Here is a 19,931-nt window from a genome sequence, read left to right as displayed (position 1 = left end):
GCACCATCAAGTTGAGAACTTGAAAGTAAGTAGCTAAGTTTCATCATAAAGAATCTAACCTCAGCTACACTTGGTTCGACCAAATGTTCTTTTATGAACAACATATAACTAAAGTATTCTTGACTAGAACGGGTTGAATTGAACTTAAGCATCGTTATTTGGTTTCATATGTGCTAGATCTCAATTGTATATTTGCAACCAAAAGGATTCACATATGGCAGCTTCTGTTGAGAAAAGACAATGTAAGCCAACTTCGCTACCTCATAAACAATCAGAGGTAGTCTTGATTTTAGGGGCTATTTTTGAAATCGCTACTGTGCCACTGATTATAGAGTGATGCACCTTAATTCACAAGTGCAGCCATAGGGATAATCAAATTTCTCATGTGCGTAGAGCTAAAAGGTTTAAAAATTTGAAGAACCTGGATGATGAGCTTTCAATTATGCTTGTCAACAAAAAACATGAACAATGCTATGTTTGCAAGCTTCTTAAGTTGGTGCTAATTCTTCCTATAGCCACTGCTAGTGTTGAAAGTGTTTTTCTACGGTGAATTATATGGAGAATAAATAAAGGAATAAAATGGGTAATGGCTATTTGAACAATTGCTTGGTTATATTTATTGAGAGAGTTCTTCAATCAAAAGAAAGATGAGGTTATCATCAACTCTATTCCAAAAAGAGAATCGTAGAGTTATATTGTAATATCATTTACTATTGTAATCTTTCTAAATTATTAGAGATACTGCAACAATGCTATTAGATTCGTAATTTGTATTTTAATTGTTACTATCAATTTGTTATGGTTATTAATTCTTTCATGGACGGACCGAGCAGTTGTTATGGTTATTAATTCTTTCATGGACGGACCTAAACCTGCTTCCTTCTGGTCTGGTCCTGGGCTCCTGGCTATCCAATTGGGGCTCGAGTCTGTCGGTTCTCCTTCCCCATTTCCTTCCTCTCCTGGAACGGGTCGGGGGACGAATCGAAACCCTTCGTTCCTCTCCTATTCGAAGGCCATGGCGGACACGGCCTCGTCCTCATCAGCAGCGGGACCCTCGCCGGTAGACGCGGCCTCTCTCGCCGCGGTGGCGGAGGCGGCGCCGCCGGAGGAGATGACGCTGGTGGTGAAGTGGCGCGGGCAGGAGCAGACGGTGCGGATGGTGGGGGACGATACGCTGGGTGAGCTCAAACTGCGCATCTGCGAGGTCACCGGGGTGCTCCCCAAGCGTCAGACGCTGCTCTACCCCAAGCTCATACTCAAGGACATCGACGACTCCACCCTCCTCTCCTCCATCCCATTCAAGCCCAACGGGAAGATCAGCATGATCGGGTAAGCGATGCGATTCTCCCCCATCTCCTCGCTTGCGTGATTTTTGGTTCAACTTGTGCTTGGCGTGGAATTGGAGGGTTGGTCTGTGAATATCTGCCGGGCTGCTGGGTACCGGTTGCCGAATGGATCGGAGTTCGGAGAGGTACACTTGGTGTGGATCGTGGGCAAGTGCTCTTATTTTGAGACGGGAGTGGTGACGGCTGGGGCTAGAATACCCGATCGCTAAACCCTAGCTTGTTTGGACTCCTTGGTTGATTTGTCTTCGTCGTGGTGTTCGTTATCTAATTGTGGTGCCTGGTTAGGTCTGTGAATTGAGATAGTGAAGTGGAATTTTCTGTTTTTTTTTGGAGATTTATGGAAACCTCCAGTCCCCTACTTCCATTTTTTGTGTTTGTGATTTGGGAACCTTTTTCGTGGGTTGTTCAAGTGGATCGGTGATGATGGCAGAAGCATATGCTAGGTTCATTTTGGTCTTACAGAGATGGGAATGAGATGTTAACGCCTTGTTCGTTTGGCATAAAAAATTGCAGTTTGATTACATATTCACATTACATTTTGCTCTAATGTGATGACTGACGAGCAGTTCATTTTTGCTTTGGATTAGCTTGACTGCACCAATGATCAAACCATTTGTGTAGTATTTGATGTTACTACTTTTTGATGATGAACAATTCTCCAAATCCTACAAATCTTAGTTAGAACTTTCTGGATTTTAGTTTACATACCATATTGGTGGTTATCTGAGGCTTATAGTAATGTTTGTCTTCAGTTGTCATGTTACATAGATAATATGATCTGATTTCTTATTTCAGAGAAATCTAATCTGTTTAAAATTTGATAGATGGCGTTGGACATCCTAATCTCAAAAATAATTTGGCACTTCCTATTAAAAAGTAGAAACTTCTCAAACAAACAAATTTTATTTTGGTCACTCCCTATACAGATTCTGTTTACATGTGTAACTTACTAAGTCACAGAGTTTCATCAAATCTCCCAAATTTAGACCATTGCCCATTGAATTTTGTTAAGATGCATCTGTGCTCTGCACCTTATGCCTAATTTGTACAGTTATCCTATGAAGCTTTTGTTTTCTGTTTGGACTGTCTTGTGGTAAATTTGTTTTTGAGTTTTCTATGACAGAGGTGGACCATGAGTTCATCGCTATCTTAGACTCTTAGTGTATAGTGGGTGGGATGAGACAGTTTGAGGATAAAGATGCATCTTGAGTTCATGGCAGTGAGATATTTGCTCACATAAGTGTGCATTACTATTGGGTGAAAACCTTCATATGTGTAGCAGCTAGGTTTCATGCCTGCTAATTTGGTAAGATAATGCATAATTTTCACTTGAATACCACTCCCAAATTCGATTTTGAGATCCTTTTTAATTTTTAAAATATCTGATTTGTAGTTATTCCTATGCCTTTTAGTGAATCATATTGATGCCTAAAGAGTCTCTCTGAACAGTAATAATCAATTAAGTGGTCATCCTGTCATAGTGAAGTATTTGTTGTGCACAACGGACCAGTTGTCTAGTTGTCTTATCTTTACTCAACACCCAGCAGGGTGATATAATTCATTTAAAGCTTTTTAATCATTCCTTTACTGTGACCATATATCTCAAACAATGTACTTATGTTTGAAATATCAAATTTTATACTATTTGGTTTCCTCCCTATATTTTGAAGGTTGTCATTGTTTCCTCATAGTATTTTGTATGTATTTAAAGTTGCCTTTTCTAAATTTCAGTACTATTGAAGAAGAAATATTTGTCGGACAAGAAGATGATCCGGAGTTACTTGATGATTTTGACTTTGAGCAGAATGAAGCTACAGCCATTAAGGATAAAGATGTCTACAAGCAAAAATTAAAGCGGCGTGCAAGTCAATATAAGGTACATTTTATTATTTCTCAGGTTAATGCTACGTGGTTTACATTTTTTTACCTATTTTAAAGAATATATTCACTATGTTATCTGAGCAATGATTACTTAGCCGGAACTAAGTTTCTCTTGTTTTCTCTACCTACTTTACTGGTGTTGACAACAACATGAAGGAACAGTTAGGAGTGCGTGATGTTGCTTTTGTGTTGACGCTGTTGCTTGTTGAGCTCTTACTAGTTACTACAATGTTAAAGTTAGGCAGTGATTGAGAGGCAGAGCTCCCGCCTTATAAACCCTTGTTTCTTTCCTTCCTTAATTGAGAGGCAGAGCTCCTGCCATTCTTTCAAAACAAAAAAAAAGTTAGGCAGTGATTGATATGCTTTTTGGTGTATATTCTTATAGATCAAGCTCTTGAATCCATGCCGCAAAGGAAAGAAGCTGCTTGTCCTTGACATTGACTATACTCTGTTTGACCATAAGTCAACAGCTGAGAATCCTATGGAACTCATGCGCCCATGTAAGGGGATGTTTCAGCACCGCTGTTAATCTGCTACGTTTCCTCTAGTGTGCTGTCATTTAAATTGTGTGCCATAATCCTCTTTACAGATCTTCACCAGTTCCTCACAGCTGCATATTCAAAATATGACATCATGATATGGTCAGCAACTAGGTAAGCTTTTTGGCACCCTCGTCTATCAACTAATTGGTTATAATTCTGATTTGAAACTGCTAAGGCAAGGTACTAGTAATAATAATAATAATACCTTGACCCTTGGACGCAGTATGAAATGGGTGGAGTTGAAAATGGAACAACTTGGAGTTCTTGGCAACCCTGACTACAAAATTACTGCTCTTATGGATCACTTGGCTATGATAACTGTGCAATCCGAAAATCAAAGTAGGAAGAAAACTTTTGACTGCAAGCCTCTTGGTGTCATTTGGGCTCAATTTCCTGAGGTTAGTATTCTATTTCTGTGCTTCTTGTATTACCAATTTAATGTGAAACTGTGTTGGGTTCTCATCCACTTCTATTGTGTCTTCTCCATATGCAGTACTACAACGAAAAGAACACCATCATGTTTGATGATCTGAGAAGGAATTTTGTCATGAATCCACAGAATGGTCTTGTGATCAAGCCATTCAGGAAAGCGCACTCGAACAGGCATGATGATCATGAGCTGGTGAAGCTTACACACTACCTGCTTTCGATAGGAGACCTAGAAGATCTCAGCAAGCTGGACCACGGTAAATGGGAGTCCTTTGTAGATGAGAGCGCAAAGAGACGCAAGCGCTCTTAGCTTCCTTCGGTATAGTGACTTTCAGAAAGAAAAACAGAACGCCTATTTTGTTTTGTTTTCAGTGCCACGGATAGCACTCAGATTAGAGTAACGGAATGACCGGGACAACCCCAGTATTTACTTAGAACATTTTCTCTGCTCAGTTAAACCTGAATCTTACGCTGATTTTTGCCCATCTTTGTGCCCCACGCTGACTTCCATTCCAGCTTGCCTCTGCAGTTGTCTGCAACAATTATTAGGCTGCTGAGCCATTTATCAGCATGGTCCTTGTTGGATTATGATGGGGGCCTTGACTGGGCTGAATTGGGTGTACTTAGTAGTAGGGGTCTTCTTCTGATGAGACTAGCTGCTTCTGGCTCTTGTAAGGCCATAATATCTGATGATGGTGCTGATGCTGCAGGCTATATGACATGTGTGTAGGAAACAGTGAACGTTATGGTCCCGGTCTAGCGCGTGCCGCTGTCTGTTCATAATTCAGCGTGTCCGTAGCCGCGAGGACCGCCTTGATAAATACTCGTTGCTTGCTATGCTGATAGGGGCAGCTGTACTGGAGTCTGGTAGTATTTACTGGGCAGAGGCAGACCTCTGGTAGTATTTGGTGTGACAACTGTATCAAAGTGTGTGTATCAAAGTGGGGGTAGTTGGGGTTTAATACTCGTATCAAATGCCATATTCTTATTAGCAACATATGCCCGCTTTAGAGCTTCGGTGCTGAACCATCTGTGGCCATTTAAGGGGGTGTTTGGGACTGTTCTGTTTCCTGAAAATTTTCAGCTTTGCTTCACGTTTTTCAGCCAAATGGTTTCAGCTCCACACACTCAGTTCGAAGAAAAATGAGTTGTGAGAGCACCTCTTTGTTTGGGACTGTTCTGCTCCCTGTTTTTCAGCTTTGCTCCACGTTTTTCAGCCAAATGGTTTCAGCTCCACATACTCAGTTCGAAGAAAAATGGAGTTGTGAGAGCACCTAAAGAGATACTCTACAAACTTCAGTTTTTTGTGGAGCTGCTCCACAGTAAAGTTTGTGAGAGTAACAACCAAGCAACTCTGAAACATGAATTTTGTTAGATAGAGGCCTGCCCAAGGTAACATGTCTGGGAACACGTCGTACTCGCAATGGTAGCATCATCAGTACTTGGACTTTGGGAGGGATGAACAACGCTATTGGACATTGCTAGTATTGAAAAATTTCAGCACCCTCAGGCCTTGTTTAGTTCACTCTAAAAACAAAAAAAAATTCAAGATTCCCTGTTACATCGAATCTTGCGGCACATGTATGGAGCATTAAATATAATCAAAAACAAAAACTAACAACACAGTTTGTCTGTAAATCGTGAGATAAATCTTTTAAGTATAGTTAGTCTATAATTAGATAATAGTTGTCATAAACAAATGAAAGTGCTACAGCGTCTGAAAACTTTTCATTTTGCCAACTAAACAAGGCCTGAATTCTTGCATGAGACGCTGCATTTTTATTTTTATTTTTGGTGGATGATCCATGATGTCGCAGCACTCAGCACTGCCATCTGCGTCGTCACCTGCCATCGGTAATAATAACCGTTTTAATTCTTTGCCCCGTTGCTTCCCAACCCTGCGACCATCAAAGCGGTGCCCACTGGTTTCACTTGTGCTTCAGAGGATATTAGTGGCAGGCGGAACGGGACCCAAATATGAAATACCAAATGTCACTGAACTTCCCTTGTCGCACCCAAGGCCTTGTTTACTTCCAAAATTTTTTATAAAATAAAAATAATAGTACTTTCGTTTGTATTTGACAAATATTGTCCAATTATAGACTAACTAGGCTTAAAAGATTCGTCTCGTCAATTTCGACCAAACTGTGCAATTAGTTTTTATTTTTATCTATATTTAATACTCCATGTATACGTTTAAATATTCGATGTGACGGGGAATCTGAAAAAAAATTTCAAGAACTAAACAAGGCCCGAGCTTGAGCGCGAGTCGTATTTCCAATTTCGAGCTACTGCATTGGAAACGTCGCCATGGTCTTGCCGATGTTTTCATCCCGATTTTGCGCTGTTCTTCTGTCGTGGTTACGCAATCAGACTCGTCCGGTAGCGTAATCTGCAAACAAAGAGCCAGTCAGGCAGCCTCAACCTTAAGTCAATTCCAGCAAACAAGAAGCACCGTACAACAGAATTGGTCATTTATGCAGCCTTACATGATTGTCCAGTACAGATTACACGAACGCTGAAGACTCGCAGGGACGGAAGATACAGGTTTGTAGGAGAGGGTGGTCAGATTTGGGGGGCTATTTGGCTTTACAACAGGAAGGAGGCAGGACGATCCACGGACGCATACACGACATGCCACAGAATACAGATCGAGAGAGAGAGGCAGAAGTTTTTTTTTGGTGATGCACTTGGTTACACGAAATGACAGCAGACACTCTATGGTTACACAAAACATGATCGTGGAGTAGTAGCAGCCGCAACTAGGTAAAATGGTCGTCAAGCCAGCAGCCAGAAGTTCTTCTGCCACCGGGTGCTGACGAGGTACCCACCGACGCCCTTGCTCTGCTTCCTCACCGCCAGCGTCAGGCACTCCGCCTGGTTGATGCATTGCTCCACAAACTCCTCGCTGCTGCTCCGTAGCAAACTGAAAAAAAAAAGAATTACAGCATTGGAATTTGCTCAAACGACGGCTGGTTATCACTGAGGTGAACGAGTACATTTTCCCTAATCCAACCTTAACTACCGAGATTCAGATGCCACGCCACATGTGATGTGACATTGCAGCAAAAGGGTAGTACTATAGTATTGCTGGTAGCTGTGTGTATGATTCTTGCTTTATTTAGGAGAGGTGTATCTAGAAGGACAAGCATGGCATCTGCGATTTATGGATTGCACATGGCCGCTGCATCATAAAGCGTTGTTTTCACCCAAAGGCATGGACCCTAGTATTGAACGGTGGTGAGCAACGATTCTTTTACAAATAGTTTGGCCACCACTTGTGAGTAGGGCCTCTCATAATTACGTTTTTTTTTACCTTCTTTTTAATGGTAGTATCTTACAGAGAGTATACATTGAGACTGAAGCCAACTAACCAAGTGCCAATCAGCTCACTCCACAACCTTGACCTAGCGTTTTTTGAATTGTTTACCTAAGAGGATAAGCTAAACCTGAGAACAGTCGAATATTCTGCTGGCATGTATAGATATATAAATTACTGGAGTAGTTATGAAGTCTAAGCTTAGTTTTTCATTTTTAAACGAAACACCACGGATTGGCATCATGAGAGATTCTCTTACCACAATTTCACTGTCCATAGTTGACCTCTGAGAGCTTCACATTTCCAAGACATATGCAGAATGGATAAGGGGTATGGTGCGGAGTGCCTTACCAGCTTAGCCAGCAGTAAGGAGATGGCTTGCATTGGCTGAGCACCAGCACGGAGGCCTCCAGCTTCTTCACCTGGCTGAGCACGGTGCCCAGCTTGGGCCCTTGGATCACAAGGGCTTCAACCTCCACCTACCACCATCATTCACATTTCTCTTCGTGAGCCATCATGACCTTATTTACATTTACTGATTTACAGGCCACAACACAACAAAGACAAAGGAATAGTTGATGCACCTCTACTGTCACACTTAAGCAGGCAAGTGCAGAGACAACGAAATAACTAAGGCTTTGGATTGAAGCAAACAAAAACCAGACATGATGAGATTGCATTTCATAATGCCCTGATTTATGATTTCAGATTTTAGGGGACCAGAGCCCCCCAGTCTGTTGCTTACTTCCTTTGTAGTAGAAATGGAGACCCAGGTCGATTGATATATATGGTGCCCTGGCCTTTTTTTATCTGTCTGGGATCTAGATCCTGATCCATGCAGACACAAAAGTGGATTCTGATCTCTTCTATGATCTCCCCAACTGGTTACAAGTCTAAAAAGGCAATCTTAAAACGTCAGGTGATGAGTGACTTCTCCAGATTACCTAACAACCAGAATCCTTTTTTTTCTTTTTGACGAGGAACCAGGACAGAATCCCTTTTTTTAACAAGAACTGTCATGAACCCATGAATCCCTTTGTTGGTGTCATTGTTTTTAATTAACTCCTAGTATTCTCTTGTTGGTGTAGTTTTTTCCAGTAGTTAATTAACTACTAGTAATTCTCTTGTGCATGGCTCCAAGCACATGCTACCAAAAGAAGGCTAGCTGTACTGTAACCAAAGTTGGTTCAAATGTGCACTGCTTACGAGTAACATGTTACAGGGTAGTAGCTAATTATAACTAAGCTTCACTAATCAGCTAGCAAATGCAAATGCAGGTGTTGCAGATGCGCACCTCTGGCCTGGAGGCCTTGCAGAGCGTGCCGAGTGAGTTGGCGAGGGAGGAGGCCTCCTCGCCCCGGCCGCTGCCGGAGTGCGGCAGGACGTGGAGCAGCGTGAGGAAGTCCCCCTTGTTGGCGACGTGGGTGAGCGCCCACATCATGGCGTGCTTGGAGCCCGAGGTCTCATCCACCACCACCATCACCCGCTTCCTCGCGGCAGTTGCGGCGGCCTCCGCCTGCTGCTTCACGCCGTACCCGCCGGCGCCGGCGCCGTAGCCCCTCGCGGCGGCGGCGGCGGCGGCCCGCTTCTTGGACCACCGCCGGGAGCCCCTCCTCCCCGCGCCGGCGCCGCCGTACTCCTGCTGGTCCAGCTGCAGGCCGCCGCAGACCCCTTCGTCGTCGCCGCCGTTGCTCGCGCTCAGCTGCCTCAGGAACCGGTCCCCCGCGCTGCTCGCCATCTGCCAGCTATGCTTCCCGGCCGCCTAGCTGCGTGCTGCGCAAATGCAATGCGCTCGCAACTGTGCGAGTGCGAGCACAGCAAGCTAAGGTGGCGTGCTGGTGCAAGCTCTGCGAGGAGGAGGACGAGTACCGTGTGCGGTGTGATATGGCTACGTGCAGAGCACAGGGGAGAGCGCATCGTGGAGAGCTAGCTATATGGATGGATGGATGGCAAGGTGGAGCAAAGGACAAGGCCGCGTAAAGCAGAGGTGGTCACGAGCGTATTGGACTAGCAGCGCCACTGCAACCTTATTAAATACTAGTAGTACTCCAAGCTACATACAGACACGGTATATATGCTAGTCACCTCACCTTAGACCTCGTTTAGGCCTTGTTTAGTTCACCCCAAAAAGCAAAAAATTTTCAAGATTCCCCGTCACATCGAATCTTACGGCACATGCATGAAGCATTAAATATAGACGAAAGCAAAAACTAATTACACAGTTTAACTGGAAATCGCGAGACGAATCTTTTGATCTTAGTTAGTCTATAATTGAATAATATTTGTCACAAACAAACGAAAGTGCTACAGTACCGAAATCCGAAATCTTTTCGGAACTAAACAAGGCCTTAGTTACGATTTTTTTTTGGTTTTTGGTATGGTGGAATTTTCATTTTTATTTGGTAATTATTGTCTTAAAAGATTTATCTCGCAATTTATAAGTAAATTGTATAATTAATTTTTATTTTTATCTACATTTAGTGTTTCACACATGTGCCGTAAGATTTAATGTGATAAAAAATCTTAAAAAGTTTGAACTAAGAGAAAGTTGGCGGTGAACAAAAAGTGCCTCCGTCTAAAAAATACTCTGTCAGTGCTTCAAAAATAAAACTGTCACAAAAATCTCACCTTCGAGCAGTCAAATAATTTTAAATTCAATTAAGATTTATATAAAAGGCAATGACAATTACAATTCCAAATAAACAGCATTATACTAAATATTTGTAGTAAACCTATTTAGGAACATAAAATGTTGATAATGTTTTCTATAAATTTAGTTAAATTTAAGATATAGTTTAGCTTGTTCTGGATCTAGAATTTAGATTATTATTTTTTGGATAGAAGGAGTAATGCAGTTTTAAGTCTAATCAAAATCAAACCGCCTGTAAGTTTGATTGAATTTATTGGATATATATATAATATCAAAATGTACAACTCTAAGTAGAATAAAGATTTTTATTTCCCGAGAATGAGGAGGTAGTATCAGCCGAGAAAGCATGGGTAAGCAGAAGAAATGCAAAGCACTACTCGTCGTACTGGCATATTATCGTACTATTTGCATTTTCAATTGACCCATCAGCTGTGATTTCTCAGTCCTGGCTTGATTTATTTTATTGTTTATTTACTGCAGCTGACGCAGTAAAATTTAGTAGAACGAGGGACAGATCGCAGAATCTCGCTTTCGCTGGTAGAGTAATTACGATGGAATACCTTGTTATAGACATGTGCAGTTCTCGTCGAAGGAGGTGTTTGTTGGCATAACTGCTCGGAGTTTGGATGGCAGGTCTATGTCTGTTCTAAGTTCTTTGTGCTGTTGCCTTAGAAGAAGCATCCAATCTTCAATGGTGGTCGGTGTCCAACGTTTTCACTATCTTTTTTAAGGTGTGACAAACGTGTTTCGACGACTATCTTGACGCTGGTGATCCTATTTCAGAGGAGTTGACATCTTGAATCAAGGCGGTTTGTTGCATAGGACTACTTAAGTCCTTGTTGGGGATGTAATTTTTCCATTATTTATCTTCTTTTTTTTCTCCCATTGTATTAAGGTCTTGTTTAGTTCGCAAAATTTTTCAAGATTTTCCGTCACATCGAATCTTTGGCCGCATGCATGGAGTATTAAATATAGACGAAAATAAAAACTAATTGCACAGTTTACCTGTAATTTGCAAGATGAATCTTTTGAGCCTAGTTACTCCGTGATTGGACAATGTTTGTCAAATAAAAACGAAATACTACAGAACCCAAAAACGAAAAAATTTTGCGAACTAAACAAGGCGTAATTTGGCCTGATTCTACCTATGGGTAGATGAAGCCGGATAGTTTCTATCCTTTATCTAAAAAAATGACACTTGTGAATTATATCTGTGTCTTTCTATATTTACTTTCAATAACAATGCATAAATTGTGCTTCGGCCTTGTTTAGATGCGAAAAGATTTTAAATTTTGCTACTGTAGCACTTTCGTTTGTTTGTGGCAAATATTTTGTTCAATCATGGACTAACTAGGATCAAAAGATTCGTCTCGCGATTTACAGGTAAATTGTGCAATTAGTTTTTATTTTTGTCTACATTTAATGTTTCATACATGTGATAAAAAATTTGATGTGACGAAAAATCTTGAAAATTTTTTGTTTTCGGGGTGAACTGAACAAAACCGACGTGTTTGAGGGTAGATTCTTCCTGGCCTACCAATTTCACATGCGTACGGATGTTTTCGATCGGTGCCTGCCGAGGGAATACGGCAGGTTTCGTAAGTATTGTTAGCTCCAAAACGGTGATGGATTGGTCAATACGGCATCAATCGCTCGCTCTGGCTCGCAATGTGCGGGATTCTTGGCCGTATCTCCACACGTATGTATGCGTTCCAAAATGTCATTTTACTACTGGGATATACTACTCTACAGTCTTAGTACTCCAGATAAATACAGTTCTACTCTATGTGCATGTGGTAGCAGCTAGCTAGCTACACAACCTACATGGCTACCGGCTACGTATGCGTTTCAGGAATTTCAGGCCAGGTTAGCAGAGGATTGAAGAATAGACCCTGTTCTCAACAGATCGAAATTGCCTAGAGATAACCCTCCTCGGCCCTCGCTAGATTTTGGAGGGACCAGCCTACGCAAGATTAACGTCAGTGACATTTCTCGCACGATGCTGCAGCTGCATGCACACGACGCGCATCTATTCTATTATTCTATTTTCTATTCCCATGGACGAACGTGGCACGGCCGGATGCCTCCCCCGCTGTGGCAGCAGCAGGCCATGCATGGCTTTCACAGCGTGTGGCACAGCGCGGATTCTCAAGTTCCTCTCACCATTTTTTTTATTACTTTCTGGGAGTGAGGAGCATTGCATTGTTTCATCATTTGCCGAGCGTGACATGATGTTTCCGCGCCACCTGCAAAAGATGGGCGGCGCGCCATGGACGGCCACATCCGCCGGGCAGAGCATCATCATCCATCGCGAATGGCGCCGGAAAAGCTAGCGCCCGAGACGTGCCCCCCGGTGCTGCGCACAGCGCATGCATGTGGATGCGGATGCGGGGGTGCAGCGGCCAGCGGGCATCTATTCCATGCAATAGTAGGCTATTGCGAGCGAGGCCTACGATTGTACGCTGGGGTTTACATTTCACAATGCTCCGTTGATCTGCTCGTGACGAGCTACGGCCTATTCCATACTATTTCCAGAGTGTGGCTACGGTACGGCCTACCGGCCGGTCCTTTTTCTGGTTCTGGGGCCCTCAGAAAGAGCACCAAGAGGGAGACCAGAAATGGAGGCCGTCCAGAGATCGGGCGCGAGCGATCACGTGTGCGCGAACCAGGACCCGTCCCCGTCGATGCGTCAGGGCATTGTGCGTTTCCTGTGGAAACTGACGGGACGGCGCGGGCAATGCGGTGGTGTACCGGTGGCGGTGGGTGCACGGATCGGACTGCAGCGAGAGCTGACGACACTCGCTCGTTAATGCCACATCTCCGTGACCGTGACTTGGATTCTACTATATCGTCGGGGTTCCACCTTCACAAATCCTGTGATTCGAAGCCTTGTTTAGTTCTAATTTTTTCTTCAAAATAAATAATACAACAATTTCGTTTGTATTTAATAAATATTATCTAATCATAAACTAACTAAATTAAAAAAAAAATCGTCTCATAGATTATATATAAACTATATATTTAGTTTTTTTTCTTTTTTTATTGTTCAATAGGTGTGCTACATAATTCGATGTGAAAAGAAATTAAAAATTTTTTGCAATTTTTTAGAACTAAACAAGGCCTCGAGTAGAAATCAAGATGGTGTATTATTGTCTCATGATTACAATTACAATGGCTGAGATGGTGTATCTATCTAGACGATTCTTTCGGTATATTGCAGGAGCTTTTGGAGCATCTCTCTTACGGAGTACTAGACTCTAAACGATTCCTGCGTGCCTGCGTGCAGCCAAAGGGCCGGGACCGTGCGGGTGTGGCGTGTACATGTGCGTAACAGTACGGTGGAGTACTGTATATACTGGCATTAATAATGGAAGATCTGAAGCCTACGAATCATATGTCAAATCAGGAGGAGGACTGGATAGGTATGGCCCGTTTAGATCTGTTTTTTTATTTAAACACTTTTATTGTATTTAATAATTATTGTATGAACTAACTAAACTTAAAAATTCGTCTCGAAAATTATAAACAAACTATATAATTAATTACTTTTTATTTATAATTAATGTTTCATGAATACATCAACTATTCGATACGATGAAAAATCTTATAAACTTCTGAAATTTTATATGCATATTGACAGACGGCCACAACATACAGTAAGACTGTCTCCAACAATGGTTACCCAAAATACAAGACCCATTTGTCCTTTGGGTAGCGCTACAGGTAAAAGGTTCCATACCTATTTTTAGTCTTCTCCAACAACAAGACCTAAAAGACAACACTCTCTGCAAATAGGTCTCGAAGAGAGAGGATACCTAAATTTGGGTTATGCCTCTCCTAATATCTAAAATGGGTCTTCTGTATAGGTACTCTGTTGGAGGCTATAGGTATTGTGTTGGAAACCTATTTTGGGTTTGGGTTCCAAATGCCTCTTCTATTCGAGATAGCCTAAGTAACAGTGCTACCCCGTGGCCCAATTTAATTTAGATTTTTGCTTTTTAATTTATGAATTTTCTACCGGCACAAGCAATCATTTCAAGGGCCCGTGTTTGTGTGCCAAGCTCCCGGCGTCGCGCCACGCCAGAAACCACACGCTGACACGCCCGGCCGTGAGAGGCGGTGCTGTATGCTAACTACTCCCCTTGCACTTTGATTAAACTAATCGTCTGACCTTGATCGGCAAATTCCCCAGGTTAAGGGGCGTGTGTCCTGGAGGATTGAATCCGCACGCATCGCGTTTTGCGCCTGAAAGGCTGTTGTCGTCTTGCTGATTTTCTACTCGCATCGTACAAACACCACTGGCGGTAATAATGATTTTGAGGTCAGCTTTTCTGCGACCAACGCTACATGCAGCGTGTGCGCCACAGCGCCAGTGCGGGCGTGGCCGCGCCAGTACGTAAACCGTGTACTACTACTATACGTACGTGGGCTTTGTTTGTTCACCTGAAAATCAAAAAAAATTCAAGATTTCCCGTCAAATCGAATCTTGTGGCACATGCATTAAACATTAAATATAGACGAAAATAAAAACTAATTATACAGTTTAACTGTAAATCACGAGACGAATTTTTTGATTCTAGTTAGTCTATGGTTAGATAATATTTGTCACAAACAAACAAAAGTGCTATGGTATCGAAAACTTTTTAGGAACTAAACAAGGCCGTGGTTTGAACCGCGGAAATACACAGTTATCAGCATGGTTTTTTGTCATGCCATTGTAGTGCGTACGGAAACAATGGCAGGTCGGAAATACAAATACTCGAGGCGTGAAACGGTGAATACGCTCGGTTTCACCCCCACCGACAGCGTGCCGGCGCGCGACAAGAAGCACCCGATGCGTTCCATCACGTCCAGGGGAAACCGACAGCCGCGTCTCGCCTCCCCTCCCCTCATCGCGCGTCCGTGCGCCGCAGCGTACCAGCGGAAGAGCCCCCCGTTCGACGTCGCCGTGCTCCGGCAGCGGGGGGCCGGACCCCGGACGGCGGGGGACCATCGCCGCATGCACGTCCTCAGATCAGATTATCAGAAACAGACGGAACGGGGGTATGATAGGAGGAGCCGATGAGGAAGGGAAGCGTGCGGCCGCCAGCGGCCAGCGGAGCGGAGCCTGCGACGGCGGCAGGGCCTGACAGGGTGAGCAGCGGACTTGAATGCACCCCGGGTATTTCGCTACTCCGGTCCTGACTACCAGTACCGGTCCCGGATCGCGCAGCCTTGCCTAGGGTCCCGGCGCCAGGCATCCCGGCCGCTCATCCGGAGCCCATCGATGGGTGCTGGTTCTCGACTCCTCGTGGCCCTGTCACGGGCAATGGTACTCGAGTTCACCACTGTTTCGACCTGCAGCTTTGCCCCATACTGCAGGCTGCGTCCACTGTTGGTTACGTCCGGCGCGTCACGGTGCGAGCTGGCAAGCTGTACCGCGCTAGTACGTGTACCGTGGGTTTTGTTTTCAAATGCCTGACAGCGGGGAAGCAGAAAGTGCAGGTACAACATCGGCCTTGTTTAGTTCATTTTAAAAATTAAAAACTTTTCAAGATTTTTCGTTTTATTAAATCTTGGAGCATATGCATTAAGTATTAGATACAGACGAAAATAAAAACTAATTACATATTTTATCTGTAAATAATTTGATGAATTTTTTAAATCTAGTTAATCCATGATTGAATAATATTTGTTAAATAAAAATAAAAATGCTATAATGCTGAAATCCGAAATTTTTTCAGAATTAAACAACGCCATCGTTTTGTTTCTCTCTCTTCTGTGCGCCTCAGTTAACAGTTCAACGCGACGAACGGAAAACAAACAAAAATCCTTCAATGTGCAGTCCAGAAAATGGCGAGTGAAACCGACATGTCTAGTCTAGGGAGTGATGTGCTCGTGCGTGCCAGTAAGGATTGGATTCGCTTTGTGTGTTAAAAAAAGGGAACGACGGGCCTGCAGTGCGGCAGGCCCCTCCCATTGCTTTCTTTTGGTCGGTCCGTTCTGGGCCGCAACGTCCCAGCCCACCACCACAGGCTTGCGTGGAGCGGGGTAGCACAGGCGACAGGGTCGGCCCATGCCACTCCGCCGTCCGTCTATCATACGGGCCGCTGTGCGGTGCCATGGAGGAAAGGAAAAGAAACGCGGATCATCATCTCTGGGCCTGGCCATGTTGGCCCATAAACTTTTACGACTTGGCCTGCTGTCTGCTGCACTGCTTGTTCGTCCTTTATTCTTCGTGTCGCTGTTCACTGAACCGGAGCATCGGAATCTTGCAAGCAAACCACTGCAGCGTGTTGCAGGTAGGATTGTCAATCGAGAGATGCGAACGGTGGTCAAACCGGAGAGAGTAGTACCAACTACCAAGGCCTTGTTTAGTTTCTAGAAATTTTTTAGATTCTCTATCACATCGAATCTTTGTACGTATGCATGGAGTATTAAATGTAGATTAAAATAAAAACTAATTACACAATTTACGTGTAACTTGCGAGACGAATCGTTCGTAATTGGACAATAATTATCATATACAAACGAAAATGCTACAGTAGCCAAAGCCAAAAAATTTCACGAACTGAACAAGGCTAGTCACCAACACACTCAAGTAGTAGCAGTAGTCGTCGTCGTCAAGTGCTTTGCATCAGGATCTTTGCACAGGAGTTGAAGGTTGGCAGTTGGCAAAGCATGCGCTGCGTGCGGCGTGACACTTTCTCAGCAGTCACGCCGCACAAGCGCCAGACCAACGCGGCGACCACGAACGATGCGCGCTACCGCGCCGCGCGGGGGGATGCGGTGCGCTAACGCCAAATTCGCCAGTGCAATGCAACGGCAGCCAGCGGCGACCGGCATCATGGCCGCGTATCCCCGCCGCACCGGAGCACGCAGCGAACCGATCACGCGGCGCCTTCCATCCGATCCCGGTTCGTCCCAACCCCGCCGTCGTCGGACGCTGCGGCAACGTCCACGCAGGCATCCTGGCGTGTCGTGTCCGTCCCCGTCCCCGTCCCCGTCCTGCTCCTGCCAGCACCCCCTCCGGCTCCGACAGAAGGTAGATTTCGCTCGCCCCAATACCGAACCGCATCATGGCCCGGCCGGCAAGCTGCGGCTGCTGCACCCGGCCGTTCCGTCCATGATCCACCTGACACGCAGAAGCGTCGCGTCTCCGGCCTACTCGTGCTCCGTGATCGATCTTTACAGCCTAGCCATGCATGCAGCTGCCTGCCCGCGACTGTCTGCGACCAAGGGCGAGCCGGCGAGCGAGTCGCAGCAGCTTGCTCTCGCTGCCCCTGGCGTCTGGCGACCGGCGCAGATCATTAGTACTACTGATTCTGAGATCGTGTTGGCCACCCCACCGAGCGGGACAGGTACAGGGACAGGGGGGCGTATTAAAATCGGGGCCGGCTGAGTTAAGCCGGGGCATTAGCCATCATGCCATGTCCAAAAAGGATCAGAGCAAATAATCAGGCGGCAGCCTTTTGGGGCAGCTGTCTAGGACGAGCGCCCTACGAGCGCAGCACCATCATGAGCGCCTCGTACCGCCACTCCACTCCCGCGCTAGCTCTCTGATTAGTGCTGATTACCGGTCAAGACTCGAGACTTGGATGAGCGCATTATTGCTGTTGCTGCCTGCCTATGAATTTTTAAGAGCCTGATCGGACCGCTAGTAGATTTTAATTTAGACTGTGTGGTGTTGTATCTGAAAACTGAAATTAATCATGCACTCCTTTCCTTTCCTTTACTTTGCCTCGAATAAAAAAGGTGTGTTTTTTTAAAAAAAAATTTACACCATGTTTTTTTTATTTCTACGAACACACATTGGATTGCCAGTCATTATTTATGATCCTTTATTTGCACATAACAAAATTTTCTTATTTCTCATGTTTTTTCGTTTATTAAATTTAACCGCACATGTATATTTTGGACAGGAGTTAATAATTGTGGACGATAGATATGGCCTCCATTAACGTTTTCTTTCGAAAAGGACTTTTGCCTGCTTTGGGCTTTTGGGCAGGCATAATTGCGGCTATAATTACTGCCATGAGTGACCATGATGGGACTCACTTGAGCGAGCAGCAGACTTTGTCGCTTCATCCATGTGGCTGCTAGCTGGGTGCAGATGACCAAATCTTAGGGCTCCACTCGGCACCATGCATCTTCTCATAATCTCACCCTAGAGCCAAAAAGAGAAAGGACGCATTGTATACATACATACACGCTGATCTGCTCATGCGTTTTGTTTTTTTTTTTAAAAAAAGAAAAGAAACATTGATCTAGCTTGCAGCGGATCATATTGGCAACACACGGATGTCATTTTGGCTATCAATTAAGCACAAGCGCCTCGCTCATTACTCGTTGGCGTATCAAATGCACTAAAATTATAGGAAAAATACAAACCGTATATTCTCGTGTTTGGATCACATTGGCACAGACAACTCAATCTCCCCCTGATTTTAAAAATGCAAGCTTCTAGAGTCTAGACACAAGACACCTATCACATGTTAGCATTGCCATAATTTTCTATTAGATTACGCGAGATCACGGTTTATCAGGCTGTTTGCCCTATGAGCAATTGAGCATATGTCCACCACTCAAAAGGTGGTTTGTTTATGGGGAGGAGCATGCACGCTGTTGTTTAAGAATTTCGCTGATCCCCCAAGCACCACATTCCCCGAGATCCCACGGGCAGATCAAAGATCATCCATAGCTAGCGCCCTAACCTAACCACACCCAAATGAAAATTCTCCTGCTTTTGCCAAGATTTATCCATGTGGTGTGCGATTACATGTGTGTCCGTCCATCTGTTTGCCTGCTTGCTGATATGAATGATAACACCACGGTTCTTGTATGTTTGTTTATCAAATGACAAAGGGAAGCGTTGATTGACTATAAAGTATAAAAGAGGAATATATCAAGTGGAAAGATGGATTTGCTCCGATGCCGCTCTTATTAGTCAAAAGCGTGGATCTGGGGGACCTCAGGCTTCGATACCTATTGACCATTGCACCGATCTTTGATCCTCTGGTCTCTCTCGGCCTCCAGATCTTTTATCTCAAGAGAAGAGCAAATCACGTCATCCATTCAGCTGATGCGAGCAGAGCAATTTGTATACTCCTATATATAACCGGCCTCCTCGTAGACAAACGGTGCATAGCTAAATAGTTCAACTGTTTGGATGGTTCTTCAGGACTAAAGTTTACTAAGTTTAGTCCTGGTATCAAACAAACCTATATAGAAATGATCAAATAAATTGGCCGCAAACTAGGGCGGTGATGATCGATTGCCTTGCCTACAAGATACGGGAGCCGGGCACAGACAAGGTGTACGGTCCTGGACAAGAAAACCTTCCGTCCAGTCCCGGTCCTCAAGCTCGGGAGCTCCGCTGCCGTGCCCTGCCCTGCCATGGCGTGCGCCGTGATCATGCGTGTCCGCTGCTCCGGTCTAGGAGGAGTACCTACGAGTGTTCACTACCACTGCAACTGCATAGAAGCAGGCGCGTGTGACGCGCCTGACGGGACGGGAACACGGAGCGCAGCTGCCGCATCACGAAAACTCTTGGGGCTGCTCACATCAGAGACCAGAGTAGCATGCTAATCCCATGCATGTCGGGCTACTGCTCCTCCTCCAGTCCGGGGGAGACAGGGAGAGCTGCAGCTGCTAGTGCTCTGGCCGTGGCCGCAACAAACACTGACGACCAAATCCCAGTGAATTCAATGGCACCTAACACTACCATGCCAAGCCATTGGCATCCCTCTGCCAGTGAGCTTTACCACCCCTCCTTTTTTGTTGCC

The 19,931-nt window shown here is 44.5% G+C and overlaps 2 protein-coding genes across 2 annotated transcripts; one reads left to right on the top strand and one right to left on the bottom strand.

The window, feature by feature from the left end:
* On the top strand, positions 890–4,900 carry LOC8063118 (ubiquitin-like domain-containing CTD phosphatase). Its single transcript, XM_002458805.2, has 6 exons — positions 890–1,329; positions 3,078–3,222; positions 3,613–3,727; positions 3,817–3,880; positions 3,993–4,167; positions 4,263–4,900. Exons 1-6 carry the CDS (start codon positions 1,016–1,018, stop codon positions 4,506–4,508), a joined length of 1,059 nt encoding a protein of 352 aa, XP_002458850.1. The 5' UTR covers positions 890–1,015; the 3' UTR covers positions 4,509–4,900.
* LOC8061003 lies at positions 6,649–9,489 on the bottom strand. The gene is made up of 3 exons (XM_002456679.2): positions 8,812–9,489; positions 7,869–7,996; positions 6,649–7,124 (listed from the first exon to the last, which is right to left on the bottom strand). Exons 1-3 carry the CDS (start codon positions 9,253–9,255, stop codon positions 6,977–6,979), a joined length of 720 nt encoding a protein of 239 aa, XP_002456724.1. The 5' UTR covers positions 9,256–9,489; the 3' UTR covers positions 6,649–6,976.

The sequence above is a fragment of the Sorghum bicolor genome, chromosome 3 (genome assembly GCF_000003195.3).
Source record: "Sorghum bicolor cultivar BTx623 chromosome 3, Sorghum_bicolor_NCBIv3, whole genome shotgun sequence".
NCBI lineage: Eukaryota > Viridiplantae > Streptophyta > Magnoliopsida > Poales > Poaceae > Sorghum > Sorghum bicolor.
This window is presented reverse-complemented; position numbering and strand designations above follow the sequence as displayed.